This window comes from Sparus aurata, chromosome 3 (genome assembly GCF_900880675.1).
Source record: "Sparus aurata chromosome 3, fSpaAur1.1, whole genome shotgun sequence".
NCBI classification, from domain to species: Eukaryota; Metazoa; Chordata; class Actinopteri; order Spariformes; family Sparidae; genus Sparus; species Sparus aurata.
In genome coordinates, this window is record NC_044189.1 from 245208 (window position 1) to 265406 (window position 20199).

The 20199-nt window shown below is 40.5% G+C and overlaps 2 protein-coding genes across 2 annotated transcripts; both read right to left on the minus strand.

The window, feature by feature from the left end:
• Positions 1-558: 558 nt before the first annotated feature.
• LOC115578596 (class I histocompatibility antigen, F10 alpha chain-like) lies at positions 559-19199 on the minus strand (the record flags this gene model as incomplete). Its single annotated transcript, XM_030411641.1, has 5 exons — positions 19146-19199; positions 12509-12775; positions 11834-12112; positions 11199-11501; positions 559-647 (listed from the first exon to the last, which is right to left on the minus strand). Coding segments are annotated over exons 1-5 (987 nt in total), but the record flags the coding sequence as incomplete, so codon positions are not given.
• LOC115578602 (major histocompatibility complex class I-related gene protein-like) lies at positions 1016-6376 on the minus strand. Its single transcript, XM_030411648.1, has 3 exons — positions 6256-6376; positions 4405-4674; positions 1016-1642 (listed from the first exon to the last, which is right to left on the minus strand). The coding sequence occupies exons 1-3, from the start codon at positions 6326-6328 to the stop codon at positions 1350-1352; spliced, it is 636 nt and encodes a 211-aa protein (XP_030267508.1). The 5' UTR covers positions 6329-6376; the 3' UTR covers positions 1016-1349.
• Positions 19200-20199: the final 1000 nt, after the last annotated feature.

A 20199-nucleotide genomic window follows, 5' to 3' on the forward strand; every position in this document is an offset into this window, starting at 1 on the left:
GAATCAATTTTTTACTCTTTTACTGTCCTTTAGTTCATGAAAGCTAAATAAAGTGTCACCAGGAGAGTCACTGAGTGTGTTTGTCATTCAGGTCTCTGGATTCAGCTGCTCAGAGAGCTCTGTGCTGTTGTCAGGAGCTGCAGGTCAGAAACAAACATCCTGGATTGAACTTTTATAAACAATAAATACAGGAAACCGTGTTGAAAAGGTTCATCTGCACAATAATGTGAAACATGTTTTAATCTAAAACATGAAGTGTGAGTCAGATCAGCTGAAATAGAACCAAAGTAAGTTTTACTTACAAGATGGAGGGCTGATGGCTGAAATCAGAACAAGACAAATAATTTCAGTCACAGTTGTAAATGCCAGATTATCTTTAGTCACTTTATTCTTCTCTTCTACTCACTCAGACTGAGTATCTGTTTATACTCAGTCTGTTTAGTGCTGACTGTATTTACTTTCTCTGATGCTTGTTTTCATTCTGCAACCTGAATAAAAGAAAAACACAAATTAAAATAGTGAAATCTTTCCTTTTTCTCTCTCACCTTTCATCTTTTTGTAAACGATGAATCCAGCAGCACCGATGAATATGAGAGCAAGAACAACCACTGCAGCAGTGATGAGGACGGTCATGTTACTGGGCTTCACTGTTGAATACAATAAATTAAGACTGGTGCAGATGAAGCAGGTTAGAACAAATTAAAACACTGAATTAGATTATTATTACTGTTTCAAGATGTTCTCACCCTTCCCTTCGTTGGTCCTGATCCGATCTTTCTCCAGTTTGGTGATGATGTCCTCCTTCACACCAGAGAGCTGAAACACACAGTTGTACCTCGTCCAGTCTTCAGGTGTGACTGATGAAAGGTTCAGGTCAACACTCATCTGGAAGGTTCCATCGTGGTTGGGGAGGATCTCTCCGTGGTCCACCTCCTCATGAAGCTCCTCTCCATCTTTCCTCCAGACGAGTGAGGCTCTGTGAGGGTAGAAACCTGTAGCGAGGCAGCTGACTGGAGAGGAGGGAGTCTTCTGGAGGAGAGACACTGAGGGAAGCTCTGGACAGAGATCAACAAAAATATTTCTAGTTTGAAACACTGAGACATTAAACTTACTTAACTCCTGCTGAGTGTACTAGTGTGCTATCACAGTCTGAGCATCGATGGAAAGAAATTTCAGAACAGCCAAAATGTCAGTGTCTACTGATTGGTTAGGACAACATCGAATCTTACAGCTACAGAATATAAACAGAGACAACAATGTAATGTCAGACTGACTGGAGTGAAAACACAACAGCAGTTCAGTCTGAGCAGACTGTATGAACATGATTGTGTCCATTAAACTACATCAGGTCAGGTGATTCTACCTGTTCTCAGCAGAGAGCTCCTCCCATAGTCCAAATACAACTTCAGCCACTTAGGGAAAATCACTGTGAGGTCATTCTGATTATACTTCATTTTAGCTTTGTCAGCATCCCATTTCAGTTTGGTGAGGACAGCCTGTTGTTTTGGAGCGATCCATGTCTCTGTCTTCAGGTCCAATGATATGAAGTCTTCTCCATCATAACCAAACTGATTAAATCCAAGAATCTCTCCGGTCTCATCATCCCACTCACAGCCACTTATCCTCTGTAAAATGTGAACACCTGAGACAGAGACAGAGGAAGAAACACCTCAGCTCATCACTTTAAGGTTTAACATGCCAACAATAAACAGTTGCAGCATCACTGGTTTGAGTCCAAACTATTACAGTGGGGACTAACACAAAAACAGTTTTCTCTAGTTTTGTACTATAATAGTTATATTCTGTGTATTAAAAAATGTCAAGTCGAGCGTCAGTTCTGTGAGGCTTTGACTGGAGAAGAGATTCACCTACCTGTGTGCAGGAAGGAGTTTAGTAAGAGGAGGACATATATGCTGGGTGTGTCCTGTATGTGTCTCTGTGTGAGACCAAGCTGCCTCATGTTAGTTTGTTTGAACTTATTCTGCCAATTTGTTCCTGATACACTGTTGTTGTTCTTTCCTTTAAGTTAAGTGTACATGTATCCAGATGACGTATTGTTTATCCTTTAAGTGATGTTTAAATCAGGGCTGTCAAAGTTAACTTAATAATAACACGTTAAAGGTCCCATATTATAATGTTTTTCATCAATTTCACACAGCTGTCAGAGGTCCAACAACTCTGTATTCGATATGTATTGCCCCAAACACATCCGTGGTCCTGAACTCCAGCTGTCTAAAAGTCGCTCTGCTGAGCTCTATTCAGAGCACTCTGTTTCTGTGCCTGCACCTTTAAATGCTAATGAGCTGCGTCTGTCAACGCCTACTTGGGGAGCCTTGCCTGCTACATCACTCTCAGGGAGAGGAAGCCCCTTATGCTAACGGTAGCATGCGCTAATGTTTACGGTGGATGTAACACTATGGCTCGCGGAGATTTTTTCGTTCAACCGAACCAGTTTGACCCAGTATTGGACCCACAAGGAGAGGCTCCGGAAGTAGCACAGACTTTGCGACTGCAGCAGGACGTTTCAGAATGGTTATTTTGGCTGAATAATGTTAGTTTGTTTGTATGTGTTTTTACAGTTACTACAGTGTAGCTAATGGCTAACACTCAGCGAAAGCTGTGTTTGTCTCCAACACAGTCTCCAAACTATTGGACACTGTTCGCATCGTCTCTGTCTCCAGTCTGCACACGTTTCCAGACTTTTTACTGTGACAACCAAGCTCCGTCGTAATATTATTAACATCAAACTCGCTTCAAACACCATTGCATAGCGGACCGAAGTGTAGCTAACTAGTTAGCCAGTTTCCAGCTGACTTCACCATACTCGTCGGCAACTGTAAATACTATCAAACCGCGGCAACACTTTTCGGTGGCTCGGTTGCAGTTGCTGGGTCCGGTATGGTTGGGACTGATCCTTTTATGAGGATCAGTGTCGAGGCAAAGCCAGCTTTGTGCTGACCCTCGTTACTGAAGCAGTCCGATGTGACGGGTTAGCACACACATACAAGCTAACACGAACCGCAGACGGCACGTTGTCGTTAAAAATGAAACGCAACCACGGTCTCTTCTGTTGTTCTGTAGCTTGGACAGAATATAGGCACCTATGTTGATCATTACAACCAACAAGAGAGCAATTTGCGTGTCTAGCTCTGAGCGACAACGTTTTGAAACACTGCTGTCTCTCCGCTGGACACACCGAACTTCACCTCGGGGATGAACGCCCCCCTCTCGGATATCTCCTATCATCGCGCAGTGGAGGCCGGCCTATGATAATGACTCCTTTCGTTACATAACGAAAGGAGCAGAATCTGAACAGCCTGTAGGAGCGCTGTTTAACCAGTGGGTAGGCTGCAGAGACCATGCAGGAATCACTTGTTTTCCTCATTCTTGGAGTTGGCAGGCTCAGGGAAGACCAGCATATATATCTAGAGAGCAGAGAAAATGTGTTTTTTATGATATGGGACCTTTAATAACGCAACATCCTCTTAACGCTGTTAATTTTTTTAGAGCGCGATTAACACTCGGTATTTTTAAAACAAAGAAACGCGCATTGTTTGATTTACGGCTGTCGGTGGCACCTGTAGTCTTGATCCAGAGGGTGGCAGAAGAATAAGAAAGGGAATCAGAAGAAGAAGAAGCAGGGTTGGCGTTCGGGAAAAACACGGTGGAATGACAAGCGAAAGTGAAAGGAAATGGAGAAAGGACTTATGAACGGAAAATTAACTTTCAAAACACTGCCAGATGGTTCGGTCGATAGGACAAAAGTTATCTGCACGTACTGTCGACATGAAATGAGTTACCACTGAAGTACGTCGAGTCTCAAATATCATTTGCAAGCCAAACACACGGCAGATGCAGAGAGCCTACGATTGTTCGATTCCTACTTTCTCTCCTGTGTTAAGTTTAACCCTGTAAATATGGCTCATGGAGTATATCTAGATTCACAATCATTGTGTATTGTTGTTCTGCATTTACTTTTTGTTTTGAATAACAGAATCACAGTGAAGGATTACCGAAGACTCATCCTTCATGGGTTCATTAATATTGTAAGCTACCTTTGTTCTCATGCACTTTTTCTGTTACTCAGTTTTGGCATGTATGCAAATATACTGATTTATATTTGCTGTTGTACAGAAATCATCCATCCTGTCATCCATCCATCTCATCAAGCATTCCCAACTCAATAAATCAGATGTTCTGTGGTCAAGACATCACCTGAAGCAGTATTAGTCAATAAAGTATTCAGACTTTTTTACTGTGCATGATGGAAACTTGCTTTCAGCCCAGGGAGGCTGATAAAATCAATTCCAATATTTCTAATACAAATCCTACTAACTTATTTTTATAATCATAAATAATAGTTCATGAAGTAAAAGGTGAAATATAACACAGTACATACTGTACCTCCACTTTGGTTGAAGCGCTGTTTCAAACTATTGATTGTGGCTTTGAACAAAGTTGGCACCCACTCAAAACATGCTCTTTTGTAATACTTCAACTGGTGAGGATCATTTTCCAATACTTTATTCACCCAGTCCTGTTTTAGATCAATTATCTTTTTGCTGCCGTCACAGTAGCCCACCAGATTATCATCAACCACTGCAGCTGCAACGTACTCTGGGAAGTCTGGGAGTCCAGAAGATACAGTTGTGATAAACTTCAGGGAGTGTTTCACTGCAGGACAGAAGAGATTTATACATTCAGTATAAATAAACACATAATCATCATCACACTCATCATAAATATGATGTCATGGTAACACTTTAGGTTAAGGCCTGCCATCTACAGCATGAATCATCTTATGTAACTCATCTATTACCTATTCTATAATTACAGGGTTCCAGTACGGCCCACCAACTACTGAGAAGCATTTTGATGTTTGGACAGACTTTAAAGAGAAGTTACACTCAAAGTACTTTAACTATCAGGTCCCCTTCTAATATGAACATGAGCATCCTTTATGGCTGTAATATATTAATATCATACTGTTACTATGATAAGAGACTATATGTCATTTTAGATTGTGGATATTGTTATATCATAATATAAGTGTTGTCTTTTCCTGGTTTTAAAGGCGACATTACTTGATGCCATTTTCTAAACTTACCAGACTGTTGCACTTGTTCTGATACTTCCATTTGTTATATCCACATTACTGATGATTACTGATCAGGAATCTCATTGTGTTTATTTTGTATTTGTGTGCAATATTGATACCAATTTATTTAGTTAAATATAGTGTGATACTTTAATTTGTTATCCAGTTCTAGCATTAATGTGTTTTGAGGAAATTTTTTAAAATATCATGATATATATTTGTATGTAGTAAAACAGCTTACAAATACTGTGGCATTATTTTAAGGTGATATCACCCAGCACTACCATCCTTGAGAGACACACAGAGGTCACAAACCAGAGACCACCGCCAACATGTGTTGGTGAAGTGAAGTGAGTCTACTGTTAGAAGACACACACTGAGTCTGAAAGTTATAAAATGAACTGTGGTTTGTCTCTAATAAAGCAATAAAGTTAATCATCTTCTATAACTGCCTCATCATAAAGAAGCGTTTTTTCTTCTTGTACTCGATAAAACAACAAAGAACTCTGTGTAACAACAACATCAGTCAACATCTACTTGAACCACCTAACAGGCTGGAAACAGTGGATGCCTGTGTACTGTGTGGCAGCTATGTTGCTCCTGCCTGCCCGTCTGTTTACATGGAGTTTGACTTTCTAGATAATTCTAGAAACATATGAGGACGTAATTTGTTTTTAACCCGCTGAAAGAGTGAGGAAGCTGGAGGGGGAAAAAGAGGAAGCGACAGAGACAAAGTGAAAGTAAAAAAAAGAGAGTGTCTTCCTGTCTTTGACATATTCTATACAGATATTAAAAACGGTAGTAAAATGTTGGTATGATGTCTGAAGTCCTCTGTCTCCTATGTTTCACCCCACGCTTACAACATACAGCCTCCAGTAACACAGCACAGTAATTCAGGCTTCAGGACTACAGTATGTTCCTGACAATAGACTTTGATCTGTGCTTGTTCCAAAATTAAACACAAATCAAAGTTATTTAGGAACTATAGAGGAACATCCTAATTCATTTTCATATTACCTGAGCCCTGAGCTGGACAGACTGGTTGATCTGAAATATAAATACAGGCAGCCTCCATCTTCAGGTCACTAGTTTACTGCTGAACTGTTCTGTGTTTCATGAACTGCTTTCAGGAAGTAATTCAAGGAACGTTATCTTACCTGAAACTGCAAAGTGGCTCGAGAGAAGCAAGAAAATGAAAATCTTCATGTTTTGATGAGAAGTAAGTTTCATCCACGTAACAGCTGAGTTGAGTCAGTTGAGTCTTCACGGTGTGAATAAAGGGAGGAGGTGTTTTCTGTTTGGATAACAGCCTCCTTCCTTCCATCACTGTGTCTTTAGCTCCCTCCAGTGGGGATGAGAGGTTTAGACAGGAGTAAAAGTTCTTCAACAGGTTTTCCTGTGGTCTTTGGTCTTTGTTAAACTCAAAATAAACTGAAGTTCTTGTACTCAAAGTATTTTCAGATATAGAGGTGTAGATAGATATAGATAGAGGTGTTTAACATTATTTGACTGCAATTCAACTTCATGAAGGATAACTTAACACATTTAATGTACATGTGTGTCTGAACTTTGTCTTTATTACGCCATCCTTCAGTTGTAGCATGAGATCAGCTGAATTCACTGAGTGAGCTCAGAATGGAAATTGGTATTTCTTTAAAATGCAAAAGAAATAAAGGTTTATTTTATCTTCTTTTATATTACCTGACATTTTGTTACCTGTGTGCATTCAAAATCTGCCTCACTCCACAGTGAACAGTCCCATGTTTCACTTTATGCTGACAGAGTTTCATAACATCAAACAGCTGAACAGTGAAACAGAGAAGCATCAGTGCCGGTTTGGACTGGCCCGGCCTTGTCTTTGACAGGTACAGGATCAAAACACAATGTATATCTGTTTCAGTGGCTGTGGAGGACTTTAACACTGGACCAGTGTCAAACTGTGTAAACTGTTTTTCACTGTGAAGTCCAGACAAACTTTACATTGGATATATCAACTTATATTCTAACACAGATGGACTTCACTTTGATAAACTCTCCTGAACATATTTTAACACAGCTCTTGTCTTAAAAGCATCACACACCTACAGCAACTCACTGCCTTTTTTTGAATTGATATTATATTCTTTACTTTTTGGAAAGTATTGTGTTTAGAGAGCGTTTCATAAAGAGGAGCGGTCTCAGAGAGTCTAAACACACCTGAGATGATTATCTTTTTAAAAAATGTGTTCAAAAATGGTTCTCTCTCTTTTGGTACAATATCTATTGTAACTCTCTCACTCAACTCTGATTTATGATTTTCATGAATACCTCTATTATGTATCAGACTGCATGGGAGCCAATTGGTGAGAGCTACTAAAATGTATAATTTGGGATGTTTTACAATAATTAACACACGTTGAAAATGACTCTGGCTAAATTGCAGAGAGGCCTGGTTAGTTTATTAATTGCAACTATACTGTTATTAAGCATTAACTTTCCCACGCAGTTTACTTTAACTGTAACTTTAGCTTTAATTCAATATAAACAACATCAGCTTGAAAAACACCTTCAAACAAGGATTTAGCAATAAGAAACAGTTTTAATGTCTAAACCTTGTGGATCACATCTTTCTCCTTTGTTTCGAATCACCTCATAACAGAAATACAAACACATTAGAAACCTTCACAATAGTAATACTCCGGGTTTTTGTACTGGTTCAGTTGGTACCAGTGATGGTGCGCATGCCTGAGCTCATGTAGAAATAACCGTTGATCCTGAATGTCAGGATACTCACCCGAACCACGGAAAAAGATCCATCAGTTTCCTCCAAAACCTCTTCCCAGAGGCAGCGACTTGATCAGAGACCCGTTCTGAGGTTCGGTTCTGTCCCGAGGCTCGGTCCGTCACCGACTCCTCCGTTCTGCAGCAGCCGTGTCAACGTCCAACCTCGTCTCCTGATTAGCAGTTAGCGATGCTAACTGTTAGCAACAGTCCCATCTTGTCTTCAGTTAGCGCCAGTAATGAGCCCTCACTTCTAAAACACGCTCGGTTACACTTTTAACAAAATAATCAAACACTCGCACAAACTTCCGGTTGATAACGGTGAATACTACTTTTCCATAAAGTTATTTTAAAGTTTTCTTGGACTTAATGTCTTTCCGCTTCTCTCCGCAGCTCTTTCTTTCCTCATTTCCCGGGCTTTCCCTCTAGTCCCGCCCCTCTAACAATCCGACAGGTTAATCCTCAGACAAAATGATTGACACCTGCCCAAACAAATGAGAATCCAAAGAACAGAAACATGAGGCGTTCAAAGGTCTTCCAAGTCATAGGACATTTTGGGGCCATTCGCCACATTAACCATACAAATATTAACAGCAGCAATACATTTATAGGCCCACATCAGAACACTTTACCAACTGAAGTAAATGTAATAAACCCATATAAACAAATTAGCACTACAAAAAGACTCTTTCTATAGAAAGACAGTGCAGTTATATAGGGACATTTAATAATCTTCTCTCAGGGTACCTCTGTTTTTATGTAATTTCTACTATTGTTGTATGTTGCTCGTACATTTAATTTGTGTAAACCTCAGCTCATGTGTTCATGCTAAGCTAAGCTAACCTTGTCTTGGAGCTAACTCTGTTCAGAGTTCACATTGATATCAATCTCCTTATTCAAATCCTCTGAATGTTCAGGTAATATATTGAAGTGACGTCACAAATGAGCATGTGGACCAAACTTTTTAAAATGTGAGGATTTTATTAAGACAAACATCAGCACAAAAACAAAGAACACCACATTTGAGTTTAACATTCATTCATGTTCATAAGTGTAAAGGAATTTACATGTTTAGTTTCATAAGTTCATAGTCATACATTTGTCGATATACATCTCCCTCCTCCCTTCTCTAAGACATCACAAGACATCTTGCCATTCCTCACCACCCTGATCAACTCCTCCCTCACTTCAGACCTTATTCCAGCTCCTTTCAAGACAGCTACAGTAAATTCACTCACCCTACATTCAGCTGACATCCAAAACTACAGACCTATATCTCTTGTTTCATTCCTATCTAAAACCCTGGAATGCGCCGTTGCAGAAGATTGCCAGACGCCGCACCAATCAGATCACTGGCGGAACCATGAAGTTGGCAGGTCTCACGCCAGCCAATCCTCAGCAAGGGATCGCACATCCTGCTTAGCATGACACAGCTGCACAACACAGACACACATACACATAGATAACAGAGGAGGCCGTAACATAGACTTTTTAAATTAGATCTCTGAATATTGCGGAAATTAACCTCTGTGACAAACACAAGTTTATCATTCTTACATGTTTCAATATAATCTTCACAGATGAACACAACTTTTGAAGTGTAAATTAAATCTCGATTAGTGAAAATCTAATGTTAGGCTGTAAACAGACGATATCACGGTCACATGACTTAAGACAGGAACACACCAGCCCAACCGTTGGACGTCTGAAGCGTTTGGAGAGACTCGGACGAGGTCGGGAACACATGTTTGGTGTGTTCAGCTGCGTCGGAAGCTTTCGGAGCCGCGCGGACGTTGTCGGATCCGACTGAGCATGCGAAGTCTGAGGAGGAGGGCCGTCGGACGTCTGAGCCATTGGATCCTCTGATTGGTTGTGTGCCAGCTGAATGGCTGTTCTGATTGGCGGTGTGCTGGCGAATCAGCGCGGTGTGGGAGGGACGGAATACTGTGTGCGCTTTGTTTTTCTATGCACTCCGTTCCGTCATTCCCCGTTGTCATGTTTTGCAGTAGTGGCACCAGACTAGTTATGTCCGTTCAGGACGAATTAATTCTTGTTCGTCTGGTAATGCCTCGCTGCATGTTTAGTATGCAGCTGTTTATCGGAAATAGTTAAGTTTCGTTTTGATCGAAAGTAAAGACAGTTGCGTGCATAAGGTTCTCGTTTACAACTCACAACACAAGCGCCACCCGCTTATTGCATCCTGCGCAAGCGCAGAACGTACACGCTACTGTGGCGTAGGCAGTACGTCGAAGCGGTGTGTTCAATGCAACTTTTCTGCCGAACGGGTCAGACAAGAGGCAACGGAGTGGTCGGAGAGTGGTCGGATAAGGCAGTTGGACGTCTGGGCGGTGTGTGGGGGCCTTTAAACGTCACCACCGCTTATTGTCTTCTACAAAATTACTATAGGCCTACATGTTTTCTATAAACTGATCAATGTACAAGTTGTAAAGTTAGAATAGTTTGTAACTAAAATCTGGTCACGCGCTCTCTCCTGATTGTTTTGAGTATGAATTCGACAGAAAAATCTATAAAACAATCAGAGTCATAGAACATAGAACAGTCCCACCTTTTCAATCAGTCCTCTTTATATAACATTACTTACAATGCAAGAAGCCATCTTTTACTTTTTTAGTGTCTTTTAACTTATCAAAGCTAAATAAAGTGTCACCAGGAGAGTCACTGAGTGTGTTTGTCATTCAGGTCTCTGGATTCAGCTGCTCAGAGAGCTCTGTGCTGTTGTCAGGAGCTGCAGGTCAGAAACAAACATCCTGGATTGAACTTTTATGAACAATAAATACAGGAGCAGTGTTGAAATGGTTCATTTGCACAATAATGTGAAACATGTTTTAATGTAAAACATGAAGTGTGAGTCAGATCAGCTGAAATAGAACCAAAGTAAGTTTTACTTACAAGATGGAGGGCTGATGGCTGAAATCAGAACAAGACAAATAATTTCAGTCACAGTTGTAAATGCCAGATTATCTTTAGTCACTTTATTCCTCTCTTCTACTCACTCAGACTGAGTATCTGTTTATACTCAGTCTGTTTAGGGCTGACTGTATTTACTTTCTCTGATATTTTAGCCTTAATTTAGGAACCTAAATAAACGAAATCAACTCAAAGAGTGAAATCTTTCCTTTTTCTCTCTCACCTTTCTTCCTTTTGTAAACGATTAATCCAGCAGCACCGATGAGAATGAGAGCAAGAACAACCACTGCAGCAGTGACGGGGACGGTCATGTTACTGGACTTCACTGTTGAATACAATAATAGTTTATTATTACTGTTCTTGTTGTTGTTCCCATGCACTCCCCTTCAGCACCCTCTGATCTCACGCTTACCTTCGTTGGTTCTGATCTGATCTTTCTCCAGTTTGGTGATGATGTCCTCGTTCACACCAGAGAGCTGAAACACACAGTCGTACCTCGTCCAGTCTTCAGGTGTGACTGATGAAAGGTGCAGGTCAACACTCATCTGGAAGGTTCCATCGTGGTTGGGGAGGATCTCTCCGTGGTCCACCTCCTCATGAAGCTCCTCTCCATCTTTCCTCCAGACGAGTGAGGCTCTGTGAGGGTAGAAACCTGTAGCGAGGCAGCTGACTGGAGAGGAGGGAGTCTTCTGGAGGAGAGACACTGAGGGAAGCTCTGGAGAGGAAAGAGAGAGATATTCTGTTCTTATGATTCACAGTCAGGTCGTCAATCACAGTGTCAATGTTCAGTGGAACTATTTCTATTGTGAAACACTGAAACTGTAAAATCACTTTCCTTAAACTAACTGTGACATCACAGTCTGAGCTTTGATGGTGAGTGATGTCACCCAGAGATGTCTGTGATTGGTCAGGACTAAAACAAATGTAACCACTACAAAAAAGCTGATGTCAGACAGGTTGGATTAATAATACAATGACAGTTCAGTCTGAGCAGCCTATATGAAGATCACTGTGTCTAATAAACTACATCAGGTCAGGTGATCCTACCTGTTCTCAGCAGAACGCTCCTCCCATACTTCACATACTGCTTCAGTTGTTCAGGAAAAATCTGAGTCAAAAAAATCTTAAATTCTTTTCCTAATTCTTTATCATCTTCCCATATCGGTTTGGCGATCACAGCCTCAGGTCTTAGAGCGATCCATGTAGATGTCTTTGGATCCAATTCCAGGAGATCTTCTCCATCATAACCAAACTGAGAGAAACCTTTGACCTCTTCAGTCTCATCATCCCACTCAACGCCATTCACCTCTTGTAAAACATGGACACCTGAGACAGAGACAGAGACTGTAACTCACACTGATTCACAGATGAAACATTCAGTGTAAAGATGATCTTAAAAACATTGTATATTGTGTGATGACTGCTGTTTTTTTAGTCGTGTGGTCATGAATCAGATTGTTATCAGTAGTTTGTGTTTAACAGCTTCAGCAACAAGTCTAACTATCAGCTGATTAATGTTGACATGATGAATGACAGGTAGTGGCTGGACCACTGAAGACAAACTGATATGATGGTTTACTTTACATGAATCTCTATTTCAGGTTATGTGTAAAATGATGTTAGAGTTTGAACTGATTGGTATCTTGAGGCCCTGGGTCACTTTACAACTAACATGCAGAACAGTAAAAAGTTAAACAGGCTATAACATGTTACATACTGTACCTCCACTTTGGTTGTAGAGACTCATCAAACTGTGAGTGTCAGATTTGAAGAAGTTTGGCAAAAAGTGGAAACACTGTTGTCTGTACCGCTCCAACCGCTCAGGATGATCTATGAAGAATTTCTTTGCCCAGTCCTGTTTCACATCCAGCCTTTTGTTGTTGTCACAGTACACCATCAGAAGTTCATCAACTTCTAGTGTCGCCACAAATTCTGGGAGGTTTGGGATTCCAGTTGATATAGTCATGAAATGCTTCAGGGAGTGTAGCACTGCAGGACAAACAAAAGAGCTGATAAATAACACAAATCATAAATATGATGTTCAGTGGAAACATAAACATGATATGAAGTGTGTGTTTGCTGTGAAGGATCAAAATGCAAAAGTTGTAAATGTAATGTGCAGAACAAACAACCTCCATTCAGTCTGAACACACACTCATCATCACTCATCCGCATACGTGGACACAGGGAAAATGCAGACGCTCTCAATAAAGGAAACTTTTTCAAACAGTTCAAGTTAATGTGCAAATATGAGCCAAGGACCCAAAAGAATGCTCACTCTTTTCCTATTAATATTTTGAGCTATGAACCAGGGCCCGTATTCACAAAGAATCTTAAGGCTAAAAGTAGCTCCTAACAGGCGAATTTAGGAGCAACTCCTAAAAATAATGGGCGCGTCAATCGTAACTTCAGGACTCCTAATTTTTGAAAAAAAAAAAAAAGAGTTATTCACAAAACATTTTAGGCCTAAAAAGTAGCACCCAAGTCTGGGAGACCTTAGAAGTTGTCCGGAGGACTCCTAACTCACTTAGACCTGGTCACAGCCGAATGTTTTGGAGACACTAAATGGCGGGAATTATTCAAACGATGTCGGATGGACCGCAAAGGGATTGAAGTTGTGGTTGAGTTTGTGAGAGACGCAATAATGTCCCCCATCAACCGAAACAATCCAATAACGCCGGACGCCGAAGTGGGTCCACATTTAGAGTGGAAACTTGCGGGTGGGTCTTTGATTTGTTTTTCGTTATTCGTATTTTCCGCCATTCTTGCATCTGTTCTTCTTCTGTTAACTCCTCTTCTTCACCAGCCGCTGCTTACGCCTACTTTAACCTAATTTACGGGATTCGCGCCGCCACAAACAGGACAGGAGAGATTAAGTACTGACGGTGACAACAGGGTAAAGCCATAATGTGTGTAAAATATCGTTATTTGCCGTCGGTGTATCGATTATTTATTGCGAAAGAGAGCACAACAATATATTGCAATATCGATTTTTTTTTCCCACCTCTAATCCATAGCAACAGAGAGTTACTTCTAGTTTAGGAGTTCACTGTTTTCATAACTAAAATTAGGTCTCAGCGGCTTTGTGAATTACTTTTAAGAAACGACTCCTACATAAAAACTGTCACGCAGGGGGTTAAAGGGAAGACTATGGAAAAGGGGAAGGTGGACCCAAATGCAGTTACACACGAGAGGCAAGGCTAGGGGAAACAAAAGGCAAGCTTTATTTTAAAGATGGATCCAAAAAACAGAAGCAGACAAAATGGGTGCAAGAGACAAAGTAGCAACAAAAACAGCAAGACAAAGTACAAATCAAAGGCAAAGTTCAAATCAAAAATGCAAAATGCAAAACTCCAAAAACACATACCGTGGGGGAACAAGGAACAGACAGGAGCATGGACAAAGACAGAAGCTGACAAATACAACGACCAGACAAGGAGTGAAGGGAACACAGAGACTAAATACACAGACACTGATGACAAGACGAGGAACAGGTGAGGTGGACCAACAGGTGAGATAACGAAGGGGAGGAGCACATGAGAACATGAAGGGAACAAAGCAATAGACAGAGGGAGCCAGAGGGAACATAGGAAAATACACAGGAGAACTTAAAGGACACATGAGGGCATGGAAAAACAAAAGACACAAGACAAGAAACAAAGACATGGAAATCAAATACAAGAAACCACAAGAAAAAACCAGACACAAGAACACAACGAACAAGAATCTACAGTCATGACAAAAACTTTTAGTCCGATTTAGGGGTACTCCTAACGTTAAGATAAAAGGCTTTGTGAACACGGGCCCAGGTGTCTGTCCTACATCATCAGTCAGTCAGAAATTAATTCACTTAAAAAAAATCCTGAAAAATGAACCTGAAAACATAGCTGTAATTTAGGCGGAAATTGCATTTTTGTGGTAATAGGAAAGTGGGACTCTTTTCTCTCATTTAACAGAAAATCATAAATTCCTTTCAAATACACTATTACTGCATTCCCTAAGATGTTGTTGAACAATACCCAGTGGTTGTATGGAGAAACCTAATACAGTTTTATCGTAAATAAGATATCTTTAGACAAACTTCTTCTCTAAAAACAACCAAATTAGGTCATTCCGAGTGAGTGATGGGTGTTATAATAGCCTATACGTTAAGAATGGTCACTCTAATGGTCATCATACTTGGAGAAGAAAAAAACTGGTGATTGTACTACATGACCATGTAGACAGAATGTGTGTAACATCATGAAGTCAAGTAAATCTAAAATTACAAGCCGCTAGAGACACAAGCTTTAAATAGAACGATTTTATTGAAACAATAACACATTTAAATCAGTATCTTCAATGTAAATAAAAGCTTAAGACTGGAAAAGTATAATGAAAAAGTCTAAATGTGTAATAATAACAGTAAAAATAATTAATTTGATATTTATAGTGCCACTGACAATGCTTTTACTTAATTTCATAGGCACAACAAAGAACAGGTGAACAGTCAAACAGTTGAGAGAAGTGTGTGTGTGGACATATACAGCTTATGTAAGTGCTGAATGGATAAGGTAATACTGGTATGTCAAATGTCAGGTTCATCAGACACTTTTGGTGACACATTTGACATTCTGCACAGCAGGTGCAGAGCTCTGTACAGGGAAGACCAACTGAGAGGCACTGGCACTTTCCACTCTCTCCACAGTTGGGATCTTTGCAGTACAAATGGGTAATGTCTCTCACCTCCGTAGGCGCTGGGGGTTTTGTGAACAGGACTGGTTTTATGGCTCCATTGCTGACGATCTATCCCTTGCCAATAGGACTCCATAACAGCGGTTTAGGGATGTGACTGTGGCACCATATTGCTGTCTGGTACATTGCTCTTTGTACATGTTGTTCAAATGCATCCTCTGTTGGCGGCAGATTTGCAGAGGCCGCATCTGTAGTTGATGCAAGTATGAACTTCAGTTCATCCAAGATAGTGCACATCCGTCCATTTTCTTTTTTCTTTCTTGTGTCTTTAGCTTGGTAAACGCTGTATTCTTTCCTATCCTGTATAAACTGCTTGTTGTGTCACAGCCAGTGAGTGCGTGACATGCTGGAAGACAGCTTGACATGTCTTTTCCAAGTTTTTGAGATATGGTGTTGATGGGGACATATCTCTCTCTCATTCCATGGCCTGCATGCATGTACACTATGGACAAGCCAAACATTCCTTTGCTTGCATAGTAAATCAGCAGTACTTCCACATCCGTGTCATCACACCTAACGATAATGCGAGAATATGATTCTGAAAGATGTATGGCATGCAACACCATTCTTGTGTCAGCCGCCTCCTGATCACTGTCCAGTGATGTCAAAATGCTGACACCTGCTGTGCAAACACGCTTTCACCTCCTCACCTTTCTCAAATCCACCTGCCAAGATGATGGAGTCATCAGAGTGCATTCTCTGTGAGGCTGCAGTGATGATGTAGTTGCTCACAAATATGCACAGCGCAGTCTTGTTTCCACTACTTCTCAAGTAATTCCTGTAGTTTGGAACCTTAGTATTCCCAGTTATAACATGTGAAGGTCTGCCATAAGTTGCACCTCTCCGTTGCCTCTCCATGTCTTTGATTGACTGTGGGTTGTCGTACCTGTCAAATACCATGACCACACATTTTACTTCTTGTTTCCTATTTAGAAGTGACAATATCTTCTTCAGAATGCAGTCTGCTAGGTCACTGAAAGTCTCAAAGGCTGAATCGTGGAGACCTTGTAGCATAGCCATGCCATCAATGATGTAAGCAGATTTCTCTGTAATTTCAGGCAGCTCCTGCATCACTTCTACTACGGACTCCAGCTTCTTTGCAAGGTCTGCTTTTGTGGATTTTCTCATCGCCCCATCATCATAGAAGAGAGATGGTGGGACAACAGCCAATTCATGAGACATCAGACTTTCCAATGACACATCTCTTTGTTTTGAAACAGCCAGGAGCCTCCTGAAGAGAACATCTGAATCCATGTGAAGCTGTTTAGATTTACTGCTTGCGATGCTTGCTTTCATATCTGTAAAGGTTGCCATTTTTGGTCTTTTCTCGGGGTCCCAGAAACTTTTGGGTGTTTCACTCCTTAGGCATTCATCAATGAAAACTGCACTTCTCTTTTTTTCCCATCTTCCAGAAAGCTTGAGAGATACTTTGTAACCTGTTGTGATGCCACTTGTCCTTCTTGCAATATTGATTAACTCAGCAGGAACTTTCTCCAAATAGAAGGGGTTCTGTCTGTCTTGCATAAACTCCATTATCTGTACAATGTCCCTTTCATCCCTGTCCATTCGGGCTCCGTGCTCTTTGTGGGATTTTGGTGCACGTGCTGCTCCATCACAGAGCTCTGTCATAGCATCAAAGTACTCACTGGTGACATGCCTTGTCATGAGCCACCTTTTCAAAGCTCCCCGTAGAGTGAAGCCAACAATGCCCCCTTGACTTTTTCCTTCCCTGTTTATGGTTTGTTCAAGAGCTTGATCTGTGGCTACGCAGTTAAAGTTTTTCTTGGCTGAACGTTTCACCACAAACCCTCCATCTTTCATGAATTTGTAGGAATCTGGTTGGCTTTTCTCTTCATTTCAGCTATGTACACTGGCATGTATTTTGCATAGTTCCCCTGTTCGGAAGAAAGAATCTCTTCTACCTGGATAAAACTTATAACTTGCCACTCATAATACTCAGGTTTAAAATGTTGAAAGTACTGCAATATACACATCTCAACCTTCTAGAAGAGATGTGCTTGGCATTTGTGAGCATCAAAATTGTCGAGGGAGACACATGGAAAAACAACCAAACATTTCTTAGTGCAATTGAGTATGGTTATCTATTTTGCTCATAACGACATTGCCCTTCAGAGGTTACTGTGGGCTCCATACCCCCAACAAACACTCAAGAATGAATACATTTCTTTCAGGCAGGGCTAGACAATCTTAACTGAGAAGGAATTTTACTTGAAACCCCTTTAATTTTAAATACATAAAAAAGTTAAATGTTATTTCACAAATGTTCATGATTTCTGCCTATTGTATCACTGTTTTTATGGTTTACAGCACACAAATTAAATTAACTATAAACACAACTTTTGTTGATACATATGCAATAGATACCTGACTACTCACATATGAAATTTGAGCAGGATCTGAGCTTCCCTTGAAAAGTAAGACAGCATTACATGCCCCTTGCACCCTCAGGGGAGATCTCAATCTGCTCTTTCTGAGTTTATGAAATGCATCATTTTATTCATTGATTTCATCCTTTTGCCCCAAAATGAAAGTTCACAACAATCCATTTCATGAATGGGAAGATTTAAAAAAACATTGTGGTGTTTTGTTCTACCTCGGGTACCTCAAAATCTGAGGGCCCTTCCTGCTAGTCTTATAAAGATGAGTCAAAGCGTGAACTCATAGCTGTTAGTGTGAGATATGTTCATGCAGGGAAAATAAAAGAACAGACAATCGGGTTTATGAATACAATTATTTCAGAGCAGATATTACAGGTGATGGAACCACTGCAACTTGATCCATCACTGTGTGTTGGATTTAGTTTAGACGGCGTCTCCGTTGTGTCACGAAACAAGGGAGGTGTGCATGTGATTCTGAAACAATCTTTTCCTCAAGTTGTGAACGTCCACTGTCACTCTCACAGACTGAATTTGGCGTCTCTCAGCACATTAACACATTCTTTGATACAGTGAACAATATGCACAGTTTCATGAGAGGCAGCAGCAGACATGCAGGTTTGTGCAAGTGCAAAAAGAGCTCCATCCAGGACACCGTGCTTGGAACTTGAGAAAACTGTGGATACATGCTGGAGCTCCGAATCTGGAGCAGTGAGCAAAATACTGACGTTACTCGATGTAATATTAGAAGTGTTTGCAGTGTGTTGAAAGCAGCGGTCAAACAAAGGTTGAGGTTCAGTCCCTGCTGCAACAACTACAAACAAAACAGTTTAAATTTTTACTTGTCACATTTGGGGAACTATTTCAGAATCGATTTTGACACACAGGGTTTACAAAGCCCAACATTATCAGTTTCTGAGTGTGCTGTAGAGGCGATGTGCTGATGAGCTCTTCTGGTTGTTTCATGTTGTACAGGCGATGTTTTGCTCTCATTGTCTTTGTGATGCAGAATGTTACAAAGATAAATTGTTGCTGTTTGTCCATTTTGCTACTTCTTAGTTTTTGTAAGTCCTTCTTTGTTCTGAAAAAAAGATGGCCCACATCATTCTGCACTGACCAACACAAAGTAGAGTTTCTGCTGCTCCACTGAAAGTGAAACTAAACTCATAGGAAAGAGTCGAGTGGACTGTGAAGTTTAAAGACTTTAAAGGTTTAAAATGTGATCTTACCTGGTGATGAAACGTGACAGAAGAGAAGCAACAACAATAACGTTCTCATCTTGATTTGATGAAGACGAGGGAGTGAAGGACCGAGCTGGATCAGCTGTTTCCTGTTATTTGTCCTGGCAGAGGGAGGAGGGAGAGTTTCTGTCCAGAGAAGAAAAATAGTCCTGACCGCCTCCAAGTGACCCAGTCCTCACCAACACCCCTCACATACCGTAACGTATTAACAAGAAATAAATACCAACTGGAAAAATCCCTTATCTTCAAAAACACCCGACCACAGAGCCCAAGGTCAGCTTCTCCAGTGAACTTCCTCACTTCGTTTTTCATATAAACTAGTGCATTACCCGTAATATGTGTTCCTATAGAAAAGTGGGAGGTTAAGGAGCTTTTTCATGGATGGCCAAATGAGGCTGTGTTTGAAGGTGGGACGTCAGGGATATTTAGGTTTGTGGTGAAATCTGATATTCCAAGGTATAATTCGCCGTTTTTGACTATTTTTGATTTTGCCATTATATTTCACCTTAAAAGCTATTTACTTGGTGTCATTATTTTCAGCGCAACCTCACATGTGTGACTGTACAGTTATTTTTTTATTTTGACATACTGTATTAACACAATGGACCTAAAATCACACACAAAAAAAACATAAAATCCGAGTAGAAAAAGTTAGATTTTTTTACTGTGAAAACCACAAATATGTTTACAAAACCATGTTTTATTACTTACAACGCAAATATAAATTGTTGTTTGCTAAATATGTGCATACATTTAAAACATTTACCAAGTTATATGAAACTATTTACATTTAAATTCAGGCAATGCTCAGGTCTGCCTGAGCTCCTTCCTGCTGAATGAAGAGCTGCACTGCCTGCTCCACATTCAGCAGTCTCCTCATTATTCTGACTCATTAAACAAAAAACCGACTCCACTACACACTAAACACACTACACCAAACACTACATAACACACTAACTTTACACTCCAAACACGCTAAATGTCACAAATCTCTCAACTCTCAATATCGCTGTCTATACACCGACCGTCGTTGCATGTCAAT